This window comes from Dryobates pubescens, chromosome 2 (assembly GCF_014839835.1).
Source record: "Dryobates pubescens isolate bDryPub1 chromosome 2, bDryPub1.pri, whole genome shotgun sequence".
NCBI classification, from domain to species: domain Eukaryota; kingdom Metazoa; phylum Chordata; class Aves; order Piciformes; family Picidae; genus Dryobates; species Dryobates pubescens.
The window spans coordinates 4840672-4862811 of record NC_071613.1 but is presented as its reverse complement, the minus strand read 5'-3'; the positions used below and the strand labels follow the sequence as shown (position 1 = coordinate 4862811).

Here is a 22140-nt window from a genome sequence, read left to right as displayed (position 1 = left end):
CCCTAGTCCTATCACTGCCTGAGATCCTGACAAGTCCCTCCCCAGCCTTCTTGTAGCCCCCTTCAGATACTGGAAGGCCACAATTAGATCACCTCAGAGCCTTCTCTTCTCCAGACTGAACAGCCCCAACTCCTTCAGTCTGTCCTCACAGGAGAGGTGCTCCAGCCCTCTGCTCATCCTCATGGCCCTGCTCTGGACACCTTCCAGCACCTCCAGATCCCTCTTGCAATAGGGGCTCCAGACCTGGAGGCAGTACTGCAGGTGGGGTCTCAGCAGAGCTGAGCAGAGGGGGAGAATCCCCTCCCTGGCCCTGCTGGCCACACTTCTCTTGCTGCAGCCCAGGATCTGATTGGCTTTCTGGGCTGCAAGTGCACACTGAGAGCTCCTGGTGAGCTTCTCCTCCCCTAGCACCCCCAAGTCTCTCCCCTCAGGGCTGCTTTCCAGCCAGTCCCTGCCCAGCCTGGATTTGTCTGGGATTGCCTTGAGCCAGCTGCAGGACCCTGCCCTTGGTCTTGCTGAACCTCCTGAGGTTGGCTTGTGCCCACCTCTCCAGCCTGTCCAGGTCCCTCTGGCTGGCATCCCTTCCCTCCAGCTGTCTGCTGCACCACACAGCTTGGTGCCATCAGCAAACTTGCTGAGGGTGCACTCAGTGCCACTGTCCCTGGCACCCACAAAGATGTTGAACAAGCCTGGCCCCAGGACTGATCCCTGCTTGTCCCTGGCCTCCACTGGGACATGGACCCATGGACAGCCACTTGTGGTCATCTGTGGCTCCCTGTGATAGGAACAAAGTCATCTTGCAGACTTCCAGTGCTCTGCTGGCTCTGGGCATTGCTGTTTGTCCTTCACAGCCACAAGGCAGCACAGCTCACTGCTGCCCTGGAATGTCTCTGCCCCTGCTGAAGTATCCATCAGGCACTCCAGCATCTGCTGCTTCTTGGCAAGGTGCCACTGAAAGATGGAAACCTCAAACCCTTTTGATTTCCAAAGCCCTTTGAAGTCTGGGGAGCTGATGCAGCTATTGGAAAGAGAATTGTAGAATAAAACCACAGAATGGATTTGGTTGGAGGAGAGCTCTAAGCTCACCCAGTCCAACCATTCTCTACCTGTGCCCAGCCTGGGGCTCTCCCCTGGCCCTCAGCACCACAGCTCTGCCTCTCTGAAACACCTCCAGGGATGGGGATTCAGCCACCTCTCTGGGCAGCCTGGGCCAGGCTTGGAGAAGACTTTTAGGCAGGAAGGTTCTTCTGATGTCCAACCTAAACCTGCACTGGTACAACTTGGAGATTCAGGCTGGAGGTGAGGAGGAAGTTCTTCCCCATGAGAGTGGTGAAGCCCTGGAATGGGTTGTCCAGGGAGGTGGTTGAGGCCCCATCCCTGGAGGTGTTTAAGCCCAGGCTGGATGAGGCTCTGGCCAGCCTGATCTAGTGTGTGGTGTCCCTGCCCATGGCAGGGGGGCTGGAACTAGATGATCCTTGTGGTCCCTTCCAACCCTGACTGATACTGTGATTATCATTATAACTTCAGGTCATTTCCTCTTGTCTTATTAGTTCATACTGAGGAAAGGAGCCCAACCCCCAGCTCCCTGCAGCCTCCTCTCAGGGAGCTGGAGACAGCAAGGAGGTCTCCTTCAGCCTCCTCTGCTCCACACTCAACACCCCCAGCTCCCTCAGCTGCTCCTCCCCAGCCCTCTTCTCCAGACCCTTCCCCAGCTCTGTTGCCCTTCTCTGGACCTGCTCCAGCTCTCAATCTCCTTCTGGGAGTGAGGAGCCCAGAACTGAACCCAGCACTCAAGCTGTGGCCTCAGTATTGCCAGGGGCACAATCCCTGCCCTGCTGCTCCTGCTGCTCACACCACTGCTGCTCCAGGTCAGGCTGCTGGTAGCTGCCTTGGGCACCCCCTGGCTCATCTTCACCTGGCTGTTGACCAGCACCCCCAGGTGTCTCTCTCCTGGGCAGTTTGCAGCCACTCTGCCCCAAGCCTGGGGGGGGTCAGGCTGCCCAGAGAGGTGGTTGAGTCCCCTTCTCTGGGGGTGTTCCAGAAAGGTGTGACCAGAGCACTTGAGGCCAGGGCTTAGTGGTGGTGCTGGGCTGATGGTTGGGCTGCATGACCTTCAAGGGCCACTCTATGATTCTAATTCCAGCCATGACAAATTGCAGTGTTTGTGTCTGTCCAGAAGCTCCCAGCCAGCAGCTGGCTCTCCATGTGCTCCCCTGGAGGTAGGGAGGGAGAGGGAGGGAGTGAAGGTGAAGCTGTTTGCTAACCTGTGAGGCATCTCTGCTGCTGACACTGTTCCAGGAGGTACTGTTTGATCTGGCTGGCAAAAGGCCCTCTGAAGCTCAGTGCCTCATTTGAATGCTGAGGACTGGGAATGCCATTAGAAGCTCTGTGACCTCTGAGGTCTCCAACTTCCTCCTCTCTCCTCATTTCAGTGTTTATAGCCTGAGGTGCAGGCGCTGAGAGGGGAGGCTTGGTCCGGAGGCCTCTGGCAGCACTGCCAAGGCAATGATCCTGCCCTCATTAGGAGTTAGTTTGGAAGACAAATGACCCTTTTACAGCAGCCATTTAGTGGAGACCTTTACAGAAATCATCTGGAGGAGCTACCCTCCTCCTGGTGAAAGGCTCTCGGGTGCCTGGAGCTGGGAGTTGCACAGGGGGAGAGTGTCTCAGGATTGAAGCTGGCAGGAGTCCAAAGCTAAACTTATCTTAGCACTACTGCCAGCCCTTGGAGAGCTGCTAGGGCAGAAGGACTCTTTGGTGCCCAGTTGGGTTCATTCCTAAATGGGCAGTCCCTGAGGGGATACCCCCTGGCTCCCTACAACTCCCTGAAAGGAGGCTGCAGCCAGGCAGGGGTTGGTCTCTTTTCATAGAGTCACAGAATGGGTTGGGCTGGAAGGGACCTTAAGGATCATCCAGTTCCAAGCCCCTGCCATGGGCAGGGACAACTCCCACTGAACCACTTTTCCCTAGTAACAAGTGATAGGAGGAGAGGAAATGGCCTCAGGTGGCACCAGGGGAGGCTTAGGTTGGACATTAGCAGAACCTTCTGGCCTGAAAGGGTTCTCCAAGCCTGGCCCAGGCTGCCCAGGGAGAAGGCTGAATGCCCATCCCTGGAGGTGTTTCCCAGAGGCTGAGCTGTGGTGCTGAGGGCCAGGGGTGAGCCCCAGCCTGGGCACAGTTAGGGAACAGAATAGAATAAAATAAGCCAGGTTGGAAGAGACCTTCAAGATCATCACATCAACCCATCATCCAATACCATCTGATCAACTAAACCATGGCACCAAGCACACTAGCAAGTCTCCTCCTGAACACCTCCAGTGATGGGGACTCCACCTCCCTGGGCAGCACATTCCAATGGCCAATCTCTCTCTCTGTAGCATTTCCTCCAGCCTAAACCTCCTCTGGCACAGCTTGAGACTATGTCCTCTTGTTCTGGTGCTGCTTGCCTGGGAGAAGAGACCAACCCCCACCTGGCTACAACCTCCCTTCAGGGAGCTGGAGAGAGCAAGAAGGTCTCCCTTGAGCCTCCTCTTCTCCAGGCTAAGCAACCCCAGCTCCCTCAGCCTCTCCTCACAGGGCTGTGCTCCAGACCCCTCCCCAGCTTTGTTGCCCTTCTCTGGATGCCTTCCAGCGACTCAACATGGGCTGGGGGATCTGGAAGGGCTTTCCCAACCCTGTTGTTCTCTCCCAGCTCTCCTGTCCAGCTCCACAAGCAGAGCAGTGTTAGGGAGCCTGGGTCCTGCTGATTCAGCCCCTGAGTTGGGTGTTTAGGCTTTCCCTTCTGTGAGCCATGGCAGCTGATGGTGCAGGAGCCTTCCCAGTCAGAATCTCCCTGCTGCCTTTGAGAGGCTCTTTGCTCCTTGCTGCTGGAGCCCTTCCCTGAAGGGAGGAGGGCAGCCTCTCCTCTCTGGACTTGGATTTCAAGTACATACTGTGGCTGGTGAGCCCTGCTGGGGCTGCAGGCGGTGCTGGGGCTGCCACCCTGCCAAGTCACGTTTTGCTCATCACTTACACCTTTAGTTCAGATAATAAAATTGCTGCTGGAAGTTCTTAACAGCCAGCAAAGAAAATCAGCTGCAATTATCTCAATGACACCAATAAAGATGGGCTCCTGCACCTGAGCTGCTGGGGAGAGCAGCCAGAAGCCCACAGCCAGAGCGCTGTGGAAGCTGCTGCTGGTTGGAATCACTCAGGGCTCTGCTTCATGGTTTACAAACTGCAGCAATAAAGCTTTGCTTGGCCTCCACCTCTGGAGGTGTTCCACAAACCTGTGGCCATGGCAGCATGGATTTAGGAAGGGCAGGTCCTGCCTGACCAGCCTGATCTCCTTCCATGCCCAGGTGACTGCCTGGTGGATGTGGGGCAGGTTGTGGATGTAGCCTGCCTGGGCTTCAGCAAGGCCTTTGACACTGTCCCCAACTCCTGGTCAGGCTGTCAGCCCCTGGCTTGGACAGCAGCTCTCTGAGCTGGGTCAGGAACTGGCTGGAGGCTGAGCCCAGAGAGTGGTGGGGAATGGTGCCACAGCCAGCTGGCAGCCAGGCACCAGGGGTGTCCCCCAGGGATCAGTGCTGGGCCCCAGCCTGGTCAATGGCTTTATTGATGATCTGGAGGAGGGCATTGAGTCCATCAGCAGTAAATGTGCAGATGACACCAAGCTGGGGGCAAGAGTTGATCTGTTAGAGGGTTGGAGAGCTCTGCAGAGGGACCTTGCCAGGCTGGACAGATGGGCAGAGGCCAAGGGCAGGAGATTGAACACATCCAAGTGCCAGGTTCTGCACATTGGCCACAGCAACCCCAGGCAGTGCTACAGGCTGGGGGCAGAGTGGCTGAGAGCAGCCAGGCAGAGAGGGACCTGGGGGTACTGGTTGAGAGTAGGCTGAAGATGAGCCTGCAGTGTGCCCAGGTGGCCAAGAAGGCCAATGGCATCCTGGCCTGCATCAGGAAGAGTGTGGCCAGCAGGAGCAGGGAAGTCATTGTGCCCTGTGCTCAGCACTGGTTAGGTCACAGTTTGAGTCCTGTGTCCAGTTCTGGGCCCCTCAGGTTAGGCAAGAGGTTGAGGTGCTGGAAGGTGTCCAGAGAAGGGCAACAAAGCTGGGGAGGGGTCTGGAGCACAGCCCTGTGAGGAGAGGCTGAGGGAGCTGGGGTTGCTTAGCCTGCAGAAGAGGAGGCTCAGGAGAGACCTTCTTGCTCTCTACAACTCCCTGAAGGGAGGTTGTAGCCAGGTGGGAGTTGGTCTCTTCTCCCAGGCAACCAGCACCAGAACAAGAGGACACAGTCTCAAGCTGTGCCTGGGGAGGTTTAGGCTGGAGGTGAGTAGAAAGTTCTTCACAGAGAGAGTTGTTAGCCACTGGAATGTGCTGCCCAGGGAGGTGGTGGAGTCCCCATCCCTGGAGGTGTTCAAGAGGGGACTGGCTGAGCCACTTGGTGCCATGGTTTAGTCATGAGGTCTGTGGTGTCAGGTTGGACTTGATGAGCTTTGAGGTCTCTTCCAACCTTGGTGATTCTGTGACAGAATGGTAGGGACTGAGTGGACCTCTGGACCTCACTGAGCCTGGCCCCCCTGGCAGAGCAGGGCCTCCTAGAGAAGGTCACACAGGAACACAACCAGGGGGCTTGGGAATGTCTCCAGAGGAGAGCCCAGCACCTCTCCAGGCATGGATTGCATTTTTTTTCCCCCTTTCCAAAGCACACTGAGGCAAGCAGGCAGTTGTGAAATTGAGGAGTGCATTAAAACCTTGAAAATCAAATAATTATGCACCAGAGTCAGCCCCTGGAGCTGATTAACTCTGCAGGGCATTCAATCAAAACCTGAGGCTTCACTTCCATTCCTTCTGAGCACTGCAGAGCTGGTGACAAATAACTTGGGCTGCTCTCCGTGGCAGAGGGCTGTGGGTGGCCTTTGAAATCCCTACAAGATGGGTGGGGGAACCAACATTGCACTGATCCCTCTCAGCTGGGGCTGACTAAGCAAGGTCATGCTCATGCAGGCTCAGGCTGCTGCGAGTAGGGACTCAGGAGTGCTGCTCTGGCAGCATGTCAGCTTCTGAGAGTCATGGAATGGGAGAACTGGTGAGGCTGAAGGAGGTCAGAGAGGGCTGGAGAGCCTCTGCTATGGGGACAGTTGGGGCTGCTCAGCCTGCAGGAGAGAAGGCTCCAGGTAGACCTCAGAGCTGCAGTTCAATACCTGCTGGGGAGCTGCAGGCAGGCTGGGGAGGGACTGCTCAGAAGGGGCTGTGGGGATAGGAGGAGGGGCAAGGGTTTGGAACTGGAGCAGGGCAGGCTTAGGTTGGACATCAGGAGGAAGTTGTGGACAGTGGGGATGGGGAGACACTGGAACAGGTTGTCCCATCCCTGCAGACATCCAAGCTTGTGTCCCTGGGCAGCCTGCTGTGGCTGGAGCTGTCCCTGCTGCCTGCAGGGGTTGGACAAGATGCCCTTGGAGGGTGCCTTGCAGCCCAACCCAATCTGTGAACTGCAGATAGCTGCCCTTGGGATCTGTGAGGTGTACAAAGGATGAAACCAAAAGGAGAGATCCCCAGAGGGGCTGTGGAGAAGGCCAGAGTGCTTGCAGTGAGGCTGGTGTTCTGGTCCTGTGGGCAGGTGTTTGCTTGATGCCATTGATTTAACATAAAGGAGTATGAAGCTTCTTCCCCAGATCAAAGTACCAAGGAGCAGCCTCATTGGAATTCAGAGATGCAGCTGGGCTTTCTTAATTAAAAATGAGCCTGGAGATGAAATTCAGACTTAAAGCTCTGCAGGCAAAGCTGCTCAGGAGTAGTGAGGAGAGTGGCACCACTGCTTGTGGTCCTGGGACGTGCTTTCTGCTGCCACAGGGGAGAATCACAGAGCCAGGGGATCGCTTGGCTTGGGAAAGCTCCTGAAGAGCACCCAGCCCAACCACTCCAAGTGCCAAGGCTGGGGTTAGCAGGCAATGGGCTCAGGCAGTTTGTTGGGTTCCCTTCCAGCAAGCACTCAAAACCATTTGTCAGCTGAGGAGATGTCAGAGACCCATGGAACAATTGGGGTTGGCAAAGAACCTTTCAGCTCATCCAGCCCAGCCATCCTCTGGCTGGGGCCAACCCATGGCCCTCAGCACCACAGCTCTGCCTCTGAAACACTTCCAGGGATGAGGATTCAGCCACCTCCCTGGGCAGCCAGGGCCAGGCTTGGAGAACCTTCTCAGCCAAGAAGTTTCTTCTCATCTCCAACCTAAACCTCCCCTGATGCCACCTGAGGCCATTTCCTGTTGTTCTATCACAGGATGGGATAGAATAGAATAAACCAGGTTGGAAAAGAACTTTGAGACCATCAAGTCCAACCTATCACCCAACACCATCTAATCAACTAAACCATGGCACCAAGTGCCTCAGGCAGGCTCTTCCTAAACACCTCCAGGGATGGGGACTCCGCCACCTCCCTGGGCAGCACATCCCCATGGCCAATCTCTCTTGCTGGGAAGGACTTCTTCCTCACCTCCAGCCTAAACCTCCCCTGGCACAGCTTGAGACTGTGTCCTCTTGTTCTGGTGCTGCTTGCCTGGGAGAAGAGACCAACCCCCACCTGGCTACAATCACCTTTAAGGTAGTTGTAGAGAGTAATGAGGTCACCCTTGAGCCTCCTCTTCTCCAGGCTAAGCAACCCCAGCTCCCTCAGCCTCTCCTTGTAGGGCTGTGCTTAGGGAGCAGAGCCCAACCCCCAGCTCTGGGCAGCCCCCTCTCAGGGAGCTGTACAGAGTTGCTGTGAGCCAAGTGCAGGACCCAGCACTTTGTTGGATCTCCTGCAGCTGGTCTCACCTGACCACCTCAGCCTGGGCAGGTGTCTTTGCTGACCCTTCCTACCCTCCAGCAGATCAACACAGCCACCCAATTATCTGCCAAGTGGCTGAGGGTGCCCTCAGGGTCCTCACCCAGACCATTACTGAAGACCCTGAAGAGAACAGGCATCAGGGAAGTGCTGCCCAGGCTCTTCATCCTTCTGGTCACAGAAGGTTCTGTCAGCTCTCATGAGCAGGTGGAGCAAGGACAATGAGCAGAGTGCAGCCACTGGCTGTGGTCTCTGTCCCAGGGCCAGCAGGTCCAGGCTGTTGCTTCTTGTTACTGTGGAGAGGTTCAAGCCAACTGAGTTTCTATTTTGAAGTGCTCCTCAGCTGCTAATCTGTTCTGATTGCCTGCTGATGAATTCCTTAATGGGGTGTGATAAAATATTTCTGGTGAGCTTTTAGTGCCACCCTTCCTAATGACTGAGCCTGCACTGTGCAGTGGGGATGGATGGGCAGGGTGGGGGCAGCCAGGCAGCCTCAGGCAGCTTGCAGATGGCACTCAGTTAGGTGGCAGTGGTGATCTGCCAGAGGGCAGGAAGGCTCTGCAGAGGGACCTGGCCAGGCTGCATCCATGAGCTGAGGCTATTAGGGATGAGGCTCAGCAAAGCCTAGTGCTGGGTCCTGCACCTGGGGCACAACAACCCCAGGAAGGCTCCAGGCTGGGGACAGAGTGGCTGGAAAGTGCCCAGCAGGCAAGGAGTTGGGGGTGCTGGGTGCCAGCAGCTGGAGAGGAGCCAGGGGGTGCCCAGGTGGCCAATAAGGCCACCAGCAGCCTGGCCTGGAGCAGCAGTGGTGTGGGTAGCAGGAGCAGGGCAAGAGTGGTCAGAGACAGGAGGAGCTGCTGAGGGAGTTTAGTGTGGAGGAGAGGAGGCTGAGGGAGACCTCCTTGCTCTCTACAGCTCCCTGAGAGGAGGCTGCAGGGAGCTGGGGGTTGGGCTCTTCTGCCTAGCCTCAGGTGATAGAAGGAGAGGAAGTGTGCTGGAATTGTGCTAGGGGAGGGTTAGGTTGGAGAGAAGGAAGAATGTCTTTGCTGCAAGAGTGGTGAGGGACTGGCAGAGGCTGCCCAGGGCGGTGGTGCAGTCCCCATCCCTGGAGGTGTTCCAGCAAGCTGTGGCCATGGCACTTGGGGCCAGGGGTTGGTGGCCATGGTGGGGTTGGGTTGGTGGCTGGGTGGGATGCTCTTGCAGGGCTCTCCCAACCCAACCCATTCCATGAGTGTCTGGTTTCAGTAGGCTCCAGGCTGATGTAGAGGCTGGAGGGTCATCACCTTTTAAGCAGAAGCTTGAAGCCCAGCCCTGACTGTGCCTTTGTGCCGAGCTCCTCCTGGCTTTGTCTGTGCCGCTGCACTTCCCCTGCTGTCCTTTGTGTGGGGCATGCAATTGCCCTCTAAATCACCATGCCACTGCCTCAGCCTTCTGCCAGTGCCCTCTGGAGTGTCACCCCCATGCCTGTGCCCACAGAACACTGCAGCAGGACACCGTGGGCAGGTGGCAGGCTGAGAGCTCCTGAGCCACCCAGGGCAGCCTGGGGTGGCTGTAACTGCGAGGTCCCAGTCCTCCATCATCCTGGGCTGTGTTCTCCTCATGTGGCTGACTGAGAAGGGGCACAACCTGGAACACAGGAAGTTCCATCTAAAGATGAGGAGGAACCTCGTGGCTTTGAGGGTTCTTCCTTGAAAGGGTTGCCCAGGCCTGGCCCAGGCTGCCCAGGGCAGCAGTGCAGTCCCCGTCCCTGCAGGCACTGGAAGGCTGTGGAGGTGTGGTGCTGAGGGACCTGGTGGATGTGGCTGTGCTGGGTTGGCAGTTGGCCTTGATGCTCTTAAAGGTCTTTTCCAACCTAAATTCTGTGGTGATCTCCCTGTGGGACTTCCTGAGCCATTGATTGACTCATCCTTCACCCCTGCTCTGTTCCACTCCACAGAGCATGTAGCACAACACTGCTGTTTGCTCCAGGAGAGCACCTCAGCATCTCCTCAAGTGCCTGGCTGAAAGGACTTTAACACAGCAGAAGGTACAGAAAACCCTTCCTGACAGAGGGCTGCTTTGCTTTTCCTTCCACATCACAGCAGCACAGCTGCTGCAGGCTGTTAAAGTCAAGGGCATCCAGAGCTCTGTTCAGAAATGAATCCACTCTGGATGCTTGGTGAGCTTTGCTGCCTGCCTTTTTGGTCTGAGTAAATCTTCACACTCTCTGCTTCCTCCATTCTAGGAGTAGTTCCATGCTCAGATGAGAACAAGGCTGGGGAGGAGCAGCTGAGGGAGCTTAGTGTGGAGCAGAGGAGGCTGAGGGAGACCTCCTTGCTCTCTACAACTCCCTGAGAGGAGGCTGCAGGGAGCTGGGGCTTGGGCTGTGCTCCCTAGGCTCAGGTGATAGAAGGAGAGGAAATGGCCTGGAATTGTGCCAGGGGAGGCTTAGGTTGGAGAGGAGGAAACATTTCTTTGCAAGAGTGGTGAGGGACTGGCAGAGGCTGTCCAGGGAGGTGGTGGAGTCCCCAGCCCTGGAGGTGCTCCAGGAAGCTGTGGCCATGGCCCTTGGGGCCAGGGTTTGGTGGCCATGGTGGGGTTGGGTTGGTGGCTGGGCTGGATGATCTCTGAGGGCTTTTCCAACCCAAACCATTCTGTGATTCTATGAAGGAAACCAGAAATAAAGAAAGAACAGATCAGCAGCTCCCAGGTGTGCCTTCAGCTGACAGGCACAGTGCTGTCTGAGCTGCTCTGAAGTGTGGTAGTGAGAGGTAAGAGGTAGGAAGGGACTACTGCAGAGTGCAGCTGCCAGCACCCAGCTGTCATCATAGCTGGGGCAGGCCAGCTCCCCAGACAGGCACAGGAGGTTTCAAAGACACTTCTGGGGGAAGCCTGAATTGAATCACAGCATCACAGAATCACCAAGGTTGGAAGAGACCTTCAAGATCATCAAGTCCAACCTATCACCACAGACCTCATGACTAGACCATGGTGCCAAGTGCCACATCCAATCCCCTCTTGAACACCCCCAGGGATGGGGACTCCACCACCTCCCTGGGCAGCACATTCCAATGGCTAACAACTCTCTCTGGGAAGAACTTTCTCCTCACCTCCAGTCTAAACCTCCCCTGGCACAGCTTGAGACTGTGTCCTCTTGTTCCTGGTGCTGCTTGCCTGGGAGAAGAGACCAACCCCCCACTGGCTACAACCTCCCTTCAGGGAGTTGTAGAGGGCAATGAGGTCTCCCCTGAGCCTCCTCTTCTCCAGGCTAAGCAACCCCAGCTCCCTCAGCCTCTCCTCACAGGGCTGTGCTCCAGACCCCTCCCCAGCTTTGTTGCCCTTCTCTGGACACCTTCAAGGATCTCGATGTCCTTCTTAAACTGAGTGGCCCAGACCTGGACACAGTACTCAAGGTATGGCCTGAGCAGTGCTGAGCACAGGGCACAATGACCTCCCTGCTCCTGCTGGCCACACTCTTCCTGATGCAGGCCAGGATGCCGTTGGCCTTCTTGGCCACCTGGGCACACTGCTGGCTCCTGTTCAGCCTACTCTCAACCAGTACCCCCAGGTCCCTCTCTGCCTGGCTGCTCTCAGCCACTCTGCCCCCAGCCTGTAGCACTGCCTGGGGTTGCTGTGGCCCAAGTGAAGCTGCAAGACCCTCAGGCCAGCCTGAGGTGCTGCTGCTGGTGGTTGTGGGTGGTTGTAGGTGTGGGGTGCCAGGCGCTGGCAGAGGCAGCAGCAGGAGCCCTGGCAGACAGGGCAGGCACAGCTCCTGGCTGCCCACAGCTGATGCAGCCCAGCAGGACTGCTGGTAGAGCACCGTCCCCAGGGCCTGGTCCTGGATGGGGCTGAGGCAAATGGGGGCAGATCTGTTCCTCAGGGTCGTCCTGTGCCACAGCCTGGCCGCTGCTGGAGGCTGCTCCCTCTGCCCAGTCCTCCTGTGAGGAGAGCTGCAGAGCCCCTGGCCTGCAGCTGCAGTGGCTGGGAGCAGCCAGGCAGCTGAAGTGGAGGCTGAGGAGCTGTGGCTGTGCCCCAGCAGCGCAGGCAGCTCCTGGCCTCTCTGCAGCACAGCCTGAGCCTGGCAGGGCAGCAGCTGCAGCCTGCTCCTGTCCCCTCTCTGTGCCCTCCAATGGAGCCTGCAGGAGAGGCCTCCTTCGTGGCCCCACCTGCAGAGGTCTGTGCCCAGTGCTGGGGGACAGGCACTGTGCCCCCTCAGGGCTGCCACACAGCCTGCAGAGCAGCAGTGGCCACAGGGTCCCTTCCAAGCCCAGCCTGCGGCTCTGTGCAGTGGGCGGCAGCTGTGTGGGCTCCAGGCTGCTGTCACTCCGCTCCTCCACGCTGGCCTCCTGGGCACTGTGTGTCCCTCAGAGCCACAGCTGCCCTCTGAGCCTCCTCATGAGCTCCTCAGGAGTGAGGCTGTTTGCCTTGGCACTGCTGCCCCGGGCAGCCTGCTCCGCTGGGTCCCTGCTGCCCTTGGAGGCTGCCCCGCTGCAGGCTGCCGAGGGAGCTGTGAGGATGGTCTCCTCTTCGCCAGGCTGACAGAACCCTAAGCCCCCTCTGCTCCCAGGGTGATCACTTGGCTTCAGGGTCAGCTGGGGACCAGCCAGGTGAGAGCACGACCTGCTCTTGGCCTTCAAGCTCGAGCGGAACCTGCGGCGCCAGGCGCCGGTCCCATGCCAGCAGCAGCTGCCAGGGCAGGGAGAGCAGCAGGAGAGCTCTGCAGGGAGCAAGCTTCTGAGGTGGCAAATCCCCCACCACTCACTGCCCCTCTCTTTGGTTTCTTTCAGAGATAGAGAAATTCCAAGGCTCTGAAGGCAAGAAGGAAGACGAAGAGAAGAAATACCTGGATGTCATCAGCAACAAAAACATCAAGCTGGCAGAAAGAGTCCTGATCCCTGTCAAACAATACCCAAAGGTACTGGGGGTTGCCTGGCACTTGTTGGACAGAACAAGTCAGACCCTGAGCTGTATTCCAGAGGCTCTTGGCATGCAGACCCCCAGAAATGCAGCTGCTGTGGGGATTTGCCTGCTTCTTAGCCTCAGGCTGTTCTGCCTTCTGTCTTGAGGCCTCTCGGTAATGCTGTTGAAGTGAATACAAGTTTTGGGGTTCACAGTATCACCAAGGCTGGAAGAGACCTCAGAGACCTTCAAGTCCAACCTGGCACCACAGACCTCATGACTAAACCATGGCACCAAGTGCCACATCCAATCCCCTCTTGAACACCTCCAGGGATGGGGACTCCACCACCTCCCTGGGCAGCACATTCCAATGGCCAACAACTCTCTCCGTCTGGGAAAAACTTTCTCCTCACCTCCACCCTAACCTTCCCCTGGCACAGCTTGAGACTGTGCCCTCCTGTCCTGGTGCTGGTTGCCTGGGAGAAGAGACCAACCCCCACCTGGCTACAACCTCCCTTCAGGTAGCTGTAGAGAGCAAGAAGGTCTCCCCTGAGCCTCCTCTTGTGCAGGCTAAGCAACCCCAGCTCCCTCAGCCTCTCCTCACAGGGCTGTGCTTCAGACCCCTCCCCAGCCTTGTTGCCCTTCTCTGGACACCTTCAAGTTCAAGGTTCTTTGCTTCAAGTACATTTTGCAGCTGCTCTGCAGGCTCTGCTGGACTCTCTCCAGCAGGTCTCTGTCTCTTGATCTGGGGAGCCCCAAACTGGCCACAACACTCCAGCTGTGGTCTCAGCAGGGCAGAGCAGAGGGCAGCAGAACCTCCCTGCTCCTCCCTCCCTGCTGGCCACACTTCTCCTGATGCCCCCCAGAATGCCCTTGGCCACAAGGGCACATTGCTGTCCCCTGGGGAACTTGCTGCCCACCAGCACTCCAAGGTCCTTCTCTGTGGAGCTGCTCCCTTCCATTCTGTGCTTTACACTCATGGATGTGGGAACTTTGGCTGCTACCAACAAGAGTCTAGAGATTGTGCTGCTTGTGCTCTTCAGCTGAACTCTTCACAGAGCAGCCTGGGACAAGTGAGGGCAGAAAACTCTTAACTGAGATAATCAGTGCACTGGAACTGGTGCTGCTTCTTTGAACAAGGAATGTTCCCCCCCCCCCCATTCGTGGAGTGGGTTGGGCTGGAAGGGACCCTAAAGATCATCCAGTGCCATGGGCACACCTCCCACTGGGACCAGGTTCTCAGGGCCTCCCCAGGTTGCTGAAGGCCTCAAGGATCTTGAACCTGCATCTCACAGAATCATAGAATCAGTCAGGGTTGGCAGGGACCACAAGGATCATCCAGTTCCAACCCCCCCTGCCATGGGCAGGGACCCCTCCCACTAGAGCAGGCTGGCCAAGAGCCATCCTTTAACTAAAATGTCACTGCTTTGTGAATCAGGGGCAAGGGACTCAGGCTTTGTTTTCAATCATAGCCATTTTAACCTCCTATCCAAACACCATAGCTGCCCACAGGCTCTGCTCCACACAGCACCAGGAACTGCAGGGGCAAACCCTCCCCCTAGGTTCTGTCCTGGGCTTGAATCTGGACTTTAACAGTGTTTGCTGCTTGCACTAAAGCTCTCCTCTCTGGAGCCACTGCTAGGGAGAAAATGATCACAGGAAATTTGCATCAAGTGCTTAAGGCTCAGAAAAATCTCTTGAAAAGGTGTTGGGATAAAAATGATTCAGTGATGAAAGGGCCAGGCTCTAATTAAGCTGCTCAAGATATTAGGGGGAAAATATCTTTGAGTTGTATGCAGTTTAATTTCTACTTCAGAGCAAGTTTCTTATTAATCTCTGCTTCCCCTCCTGCTTATTAATTTCATTCCTAATACACTGGCAGAAATGTTTCAATATTCAGGCTGCAGCTCTGCAGTGTTTGCTGCTCTGCCACAGATCAATAACCAAGCTGGGGGGCAGCCGCTTCTGGATCTGCTGCCCAGCTCCTGCCGAAAGGTGAAGGCCTGTGGGAACCCCTGAGCAGAGGAGGACTGCAACAAGAGACCTCTTCTTTTGGTGTCTTCCTCTACTGCAGCTGGAAAAAGGGTTGGGATCCAGGGGGACCTGGACAGCCTGGAGGGGAGAGAATAGAATAGAATAGACCAGACTAGACCAGGTTGGAAGAGACCTTCAAGATCATCATGCCCAAGCTATCGCCCAACACCATCTAATCAACTAAACCATGGCACCAAGTGCCTCAGCCAGGCTCTTCCTAAACACCTCCAGGGATGGGGACTCCACCACCTCCCTGGGCAGCACATGCCAATGGCCAATCTCTCTTGCTGGGAAGAATTTCTTCTTCACCTTCAGCCTAAACCTCCCCTGGCACAGCTTGAGACTGTGTCCTCATGTTCTGGTGCTGCTTGCCGGGGAGAAGAGACCAACCCCCACCTGGCTACAACCTCCCTTCAGGGAGCTGGAGAGAGCAAGGAGGTCTCCCCTGAGCCTCCTCTTCTCCAGGCTAAGCAACCCCAGCTCCCTCAGCCTCTCCTCACAGGGCTGTGCTCCAGACCCCTCCCCAGCTTTGTTGCCCTTCTCTGGACACCTTCCAGCAACTCAACATCTTGCCTAACCTGAGGGGCCCAGAACTGGACACAGGACTCAAGGTGTGGCCTCACCAGTGCTGAGCACAGGGCACAATGACTTCCCTGCTCCTGCTGGCCACACTCTTCCTGATGCAGGCCAGGATGCCATTGGCCCTCTTGGCCACCTGGGCACACTGCTGGCTCATGTTCAGCCTAATCACCCAGTACCCCCAGGTCCCTCTCTGCCTGGCTGCTCTCAGCCACTCTGACCCCAGCCTGTAGCTCTGCATGGGGTTGTTGTGGCCAATGTGCAGAACCTGGCACTTGGCTGTGTTCAATCTCCTGCCCTTGGCCTCTGCCCATCTGTCCAGCCTGGCACGGTCCCTCTGCAAGAGGGGCTGAGGAGAGCCTCATGAGGTCTGTGGTGCCAGGTTGGACTTGATGATCTTTGAGGTCTTTTCCAACCTTATTTATTCTATGAGGGCCAGTAAGGCCAAGGGCAAGGTGCTGCAGCTGGGTTGGTGCAATCCTGGGTATCAGTCCAGGGCTGGGTTTGAGGGACTGGTGACTTCTTCACTTGTGCTCCTGATGTATTGCAGAGCAGGGAGGGAAAGGATAGGAGGGATCCTCCTAGAAAGGCTGGGAGTGCCAGGAGGAGGGACAATGGCTTTGAGCTGGGAGAGGGGAGACTGAGACTGGAGAGGAGGAAGAAATTCTTGGCACTGAGTGTGGGCAGACACTGGAGCAGCTTGCCCAGGGAGGCTGTGGATGCCTTCTCCCTGGAGGTGTTCAAGGCCAGGCTGGATGAAGCCTTGAGCAACCTGGGCTGGTGGGAGGTGTCCCTGCCCAAGGTAAGTATTTGGATCTAGATGATCCTGAAGGTCCCTTCCAAGCCAACCTATTCTGTGGTCCTCTGAATTCTGAAGTTGGTGAAATGAAAGCACCTCACAAAGGCACCAACTGCACTCTTGGCAGTGCCACCAGAATGCAGAACCTGCCCACAGCCATGGAGAGCCCTTGGGCAAGCCTCCCTCTTGCCCTGGTTTAAAGCTAAAAGCAGATTTCTCAGCCCAGAGGGAGCAGGGCTGGGAAGATGCTGAGGAGCCACCAGTGGTGCTGTGCAGCCCTTGTCCCCAGGGTGCAGAGGTGCTTGTGAGGCTTCAGGGGCGTGCTGAGTTTTGTTAGGAGTGTTCAGAAGAGGCAGCAGCTCCTGTGTGAGTTGTGGCTGCTGTGTTCCTGCAGCCAGCCTGTTTGCCAGCTCTCAGGTGGGAGCCCCAGCAGGGGCAGCTCCAGGCCGCTGCGTGGCACAGCTCTGGAAGCGATGCCCAGAGCAGGGAGCAGTGGTGCCTGCTGTAGCCATCCCTGGCACTGCACAGCCCTTTTCCTGGGCTGGGGAATAAATCCATACAAGATGCTTCACATTTTTCAGCTGAGCCTGACAGCCAGCTTCATGAATAAAAAAGACCCCATCCATCCTGGGGTGCTGGAGCCTCCTCTCTGGGATTTATCACAGGGTAGGAGAGAGTGTCTGCGTGCAGAGGGAAGGCAGAGTCACTATGGAGAGCCAATAAGTCAAGGGAGTGGAGAGGCACTGAACTCCAGAGATACATGGAATGGGTTGGGTTGGAAAGGACCCTCCAAGACCATCCAGTTCCAGCCCCCTGCCATGAGCAGGGACACCTCCCCCCCAGCCCAAGTTGCTCAAGGCATCATCCAGCCTGGCCTTGAGCATCCCCAGGGGTGGGGACTCCACCACCTCCCTGGGCAGCCTCTGCCAGTCCCTGACCACTCTTGCAGCAAGGAAGTTTTTCCTCCTCTCCAACCTAAGCCTCCCCTGGCACATTCCAGGCCATTTCCTCTCCTTCTATCCCCTGAGACTGGGGAACAGAGCCCAACCCCCAGCTCCCTGCAGCCTCCTCTCAGGGAGCTGCAGAGAGCAATGAGGTCTCCCTCAGCCTCCTCTGCTCCACACTCAACACCCCCAGCTCCCTCAGCTGCTCCTCCCCAGCCCTCTTCTCCAGACCCTTCCCCAGCTCTGTTGCCATTCTCTGGACCTGCTCCAGCCCTCAATGTCCTTCTGGGAATGAGGAGCCCAAACTGAGCCCTGTACTGAAGGTCATTTGTGATCTTTAGTCTCTCTGCAAACCCTTCAGGTGTGTTCTCCACTGAGATCACTTCCCTGCTGTTCATGTCCTGCCTTCTCTGGCTGCTCCCCAGGGTTTGCTCTTGCAGAGCAAGTTGTAATTGAGAGGAACTAAATGAGCCCCCCCTATCCCCATTTTTCTTGAAGGCAGGAGAAGCACTTGTGCAACTTGCAGTGCAATTTGGGTCACTGAAGCATTGCAGAGGCTCTGATTAGTCCCCCTGAGTGGAGCATCCTCTCCTCCTCACTCCAGAGGAGCCATTAGAGCTGTGTGAGCCGTGGTGATGCATGAGCTGGGGGTTGGAAATTCCCTGCCAGCCAACCCATCCCTCACCCTGCCAGCTTGTGCTGCCTGCTGGGAAGCCTGCAGGTAACCCAGGGACATATGGGCAGCAGGCTGGGGGAAGGAACAGCAGAGGTGATGCTTACAGGTTCCTAATGAAGCTGCTGGGGAAGAGTTTGTGTTAAAACTATTTGCACATCCCTGGGACTGAGGAGCAACTCAGGGCAGGGTGTGCAGGAATGGCTTAGAACATCTGGGATTAGAGACCATGGAATGGGTTGGGTTGGAAGGGACCCTAAAGATTATCCAGCTCCAACCCCCTGCCATGGGCAGGGACACCTCCCACCAGCCCAGGGTGCTCAGGGCCTCATCCAGCCTGGCCTTGAACACCTCCAGAGAGGAGGCAGCCACAGCCTCCCTGGGCAGCCTGTGCCAGAGTCTCCCCACCCTCACTGCTAAGAATTTCTTCTTCCTTTCCAGTCTCAATCTGCCCTCCCCCAGCTCAAAGCCATTGTCACTCCCAGCACTTGTCCCTCCCCTGCTCTCCTGGAGCCTCTTCAGGCACTGAAGCTGCCAGGAAGCATTCTGTAGAGCCTGGGGAGAGCTGCACAGCTCCCAGTAAATGTTTGTTTGTGCTTAGTGGGTGGTTTGCAGCCTTTGTTTTCAGACACTGCTCTCAGTTCTGCTGGCAGAAGCTGTCCCATTGATTACCTCTGGCTCTCTGCTCAGTGGGGGCTCTGCTGACAAGGAAATGAGAGGCACAGATCCAGGCTGGCCAGGCACCAATCCAGGCTGGCTGAAGAGTGGGTTGAGAGCAGCCCTGAAGGAAGTGGCTTGGGGGTGCTGGGTGCTGAGCAGCTCCCCAGGAGCCAGCAGTGCCCTCCTGCAGCCCAGCAGGCAGCTGTGTGCTGGGCTGCAGCCAGAGCAGTGTGGGCAGCAGGGCAGGAGAGGGGATGCTGCCCCTGGGCTCTGCTCTGCTCAGACCTCACCTCCAACCCTGCCTCCAGCTCTGCTGTCCCCAGCACCAGAAGGACACAGAGCTGTGGAGTGAGGCCAGAGGAGGCCACAAAGATGATCCCAGGGCTGGAGCAGCTCTGCTGTGAGGCCAGGCTGAGGGCGCGGGGGGTGCTCAGCCTGGAGAGGAGAAGGCTCCAGGGGGACCTCAGAGCTGCCTGCCAGGACCTGAAGGCATCCTGCAGGAAGGCTGCAGAGAGACTTCTCCTGAGGGTGTCTGGGACAGGCCAAGGGGGAATGGTTTGGAGCTGAAGCAGAGCAGGGGCAGAGTGGAGCTGAGGAAGAAGTTGTTCAGTGCCAGGGTGCTGAGACTCTGGCACAGGCTGCCCAGGGAGGCTGTGGCTGCCTCCTGCCTGGGGGTGCTCAAGGCCAGGCTGGATGAGGCCCTGAGCAGCTGAGCCTAGCTGAGAGGTGTCCCTGGGCATGGTGGGGAGGGTGGAGGGGATGAGCTCTGAGCTCCCTTCCAGCCTGAGGCACTCTAGGGCAACAGGAAAAGCTTTTGGAAGGGCTTAACTTGCGATTTCTTTGTATGCATCCCGATGCAAAAAAAAATCCCTTTTAGCGTCAGATCGAAGGTATTGATCAGCCCTAAAAGCTGCCATTGAGCAGCTGCCAGCCCGGCGCTCCCAGCCCCCTCCGTGGCCGGCAGGAGCAGCTGGGCACCATTCAGCCTTTCAGTCACTGCCTTTCACGGCAGCGATTCCTCTCCCCAGGAAGCCTCAGGTGGTGCAGGAGGAGGGGGGGGGGTGGGTGGGAATTGTGGCACTGAAAGGATGTTTTGTGTCGTGTTTCCTTCAGCCTTGCCATAAAGCCCGGGCTGTGAGCGGCTCTGAAGTCATTTTTCACCCGTTGCTGGCCCTCCTAATTTGCTCTAAACCAATTTCCTTGCTTTTTATGGTGATAATCATCAGCTCTTCAGTGCTTCCCCCCCCCCCCCACCGTAATTATCAGGCAGTTTGCCAGCTGCCTCCCAGCCAGGGCTTGCAGCTGCCTGGAAATCCTGTCAAGAGAAAAGAAAGATTAAATATTTATTTTGGAGGGGGATGAAATATTTATTCTGGATCAATTAAATATTTATTGGGGATAAAGTAGCCATTTATTATGGATCCTGTGCAGCTCAGCCTGCGTGGCTGCGCTGCTCCGCTTCTCCACTCTCCCCCCCCCCACCCCACCCCCTGCCCATGGATGTGGTGCTATTCAAAGGCAGAAGGCAAACTGAGGGACTTCAATTCATCCTCCTCCTCCTGGAAGAGCCAACAAATGCCTGCATCTGGGACTGGCTGGGAGCTGGGACTGGTGGGCAGGCACTGCCACAGGCTGGCCAAGGGGGAATGGTTGGGAGCTGAGGCAGAGCCAGGGGCAGGCTGGAGCTGAGGAAGAAGGTGTTCGGTGCCAGGGTGGTGAGAGTCTTGACAGTGGTGCCCCCAGGGACAGCACAAAGGGCAGAGGGCACAAACTGGAAGCCAGGAGATTCCATCTGAACACGAGGAGAAGCTTCTTTGGTGTGAGGGTGCAGCCTGGAGAAGGCTCCAGGGGGATCTCAGAGCTGCCTGCCAGGACCTGAAGGGATCCTGCAGGAAGGCTGCAGAGAGACTTCTGCTGAGGGTGTCTGGGACAGGCCAAGGGGGAATGGTTTGGAGCTGAGGCAGAGCAGGGGCAGGCTGGAGCTGAGGAAGAAGTTGTTCAGTGCCAGGGTGCTGAGACTCTGGCACAGGCTGCCCAGGGAGGCTGTGGCTGCCTCCTGCCTGGGAGTGTTGAAGGCCAGGCTGGATGAGGCCCTGAGCAGCTGAGTTGAGCTGAGAGGTGTCCCTGGGCAGGGTGAGTCCAGAGGAAGCCACAAAGCTGATCCCAGGGCTGGAGCAGCTCTGCTGTGAGGCCAGGCTGAGGGAGCTGGGGGTGCTCAGCCTGATGTAAAAAGGGGAGGGTGGAACCAGGTGAGCTGTGAGGTCCCTTCCAAGCATGGTTATGGTAGTGGGCACATGGGGCACTGGCACTCTGTGTGCTCTCCCTGGGCTGTACTGAGAACATGGAACAGCAGCACTGCCTGGGGCCATTTCCCTCAGAATCAGTAAGGTGGGAAAAGACCTCAGAGATCATCAAGTCCAACCTATCTATCACCCAACACCATCTGATCAACTAAACCATGGCACCAAGTGCCTCAGCCAGGCTCTTCCTAAACACCTCCAGGGATGGGGACTCCACCACCTCCCTGGGCAGCACATTCCAATGGCTAACAACTCTCTCTGGGAAGAACTTTCTCCTCACCTCCAGCCTAAACCTCCCCTGGCACAGCTTGAGCCTGTGTCCTCTTGTTCTGGTGCTGCTTGCCTGGGAGAAGAGACCAACCCCCACCTGGCTACAACCTCCCTTCAGGGAGTTGTAGAGAGCAAGAAGGTCTCCCCTGAACCTCCTCTTCTCCAGGCTAAGCAACCCCAGCTCCCTCAGTCTCTTCTCCTCCACCATTTGTCCCCTGTCCCACTGCAGCCTTCAGGCTGACACCCAAGGCTGCAGGTCCCAGCTCTTTCTGTTTTTCTTCTCTGCCCACTCCTGCAGCAAAGCAATCCTTCCTCCTGCCCACCCTCACCCTCCCCTGGCACCATTTTGGGCCATTTCCCATGGCAGATGGGAAGGTCCCCTCCAGACTCCCGCAGTTGGAGAGGTGCTGGTGGGCTGCTGCCAGCTAGCCAGGAGCAGATGGTGTTTATTGCTCTGACCAGGGAATTGCTGCCTGTGGGAGGAAGGAGCCCAATTAGCCACATGTTGATTGTGCTTTGCAGTGCTGCAGGCTCAGTGCCTCCTTCCATACCTGTGCAAACCTCCCCACTGGGGAGCTTGGTGGTGCCTGCTGCAGCCTGTGCTGCTAGCAGCACCCCTCTGGAGGATGTCCTGCAGCTGAGCTGAGCTCAGCAACTGCTTAGGCCACACCTTGAGTCCTGTGTCCAGTTCTGGGCCCCTCAGTTTAAGAAGGACGTTGAGACTCTTGAAGGATGTCCAGAGAAGGGCAAGGAGGCTGGGGAGGGGTCTGGAGCACAGCCCTGTGAGGAGAGGCTGAGGGAGCTGGGGTTGGGATCAGGCCCAGCCAGCATGGGTTTAGGAAGGGCAGGTCCTGCCTGACCAACCTGATCTCCTTCTATGATCAGGTGACCCGCCTGGTGGATGTGGGGAGGCCTGTGGATGTAGTCTACCTGGACCTCAGCAAGGCCTTTGACACCGTTCCCCATAGCAAACTCCTGGCCAAGCTGTCAGCCCATGGCTTGGATGGGAGCACACTGAGATGGGTTAGGAACTGGCTGGAGGGCCGAGCCCAGAGAGTGGTAGTGAATGGTGCCACATCCAGCTGGCAGCCAGTCACCAGTGGTGTGCCCCAGGGATCAGTACTGGGCCCCTTGCTCTTTAACATCTTTATTGATGATCTGGACGAGAGCATCGAGTCCATCATCAGTAAATTTGCTGAC

At 57.0% G+C, this 22140-nt stretch overlaps 1 protein-coding gene across 1 annotated transcript in view; it reads left to right on the top strand.

Moving 5' to 3' along the window:
* The window catches only part of KHDRBS2 (KH RNA binding domain containing, signal transduction associated 2), a 61361-nt gene that overhangs the window by 5667 nt on the left and 33554 nt on the right, over window positions 1–22140 (top strand). Inside the window, exon 2 of the mRNA XM_054169489.1 lies at window positions 12570–12697. Coding sequence (XP_054025464.1) covers window positions 12570–12697 — 128 coding nt within the window. The remainder of the gene's footprint in view (window positions 1–12569; window positions 12698–22140) is intronic.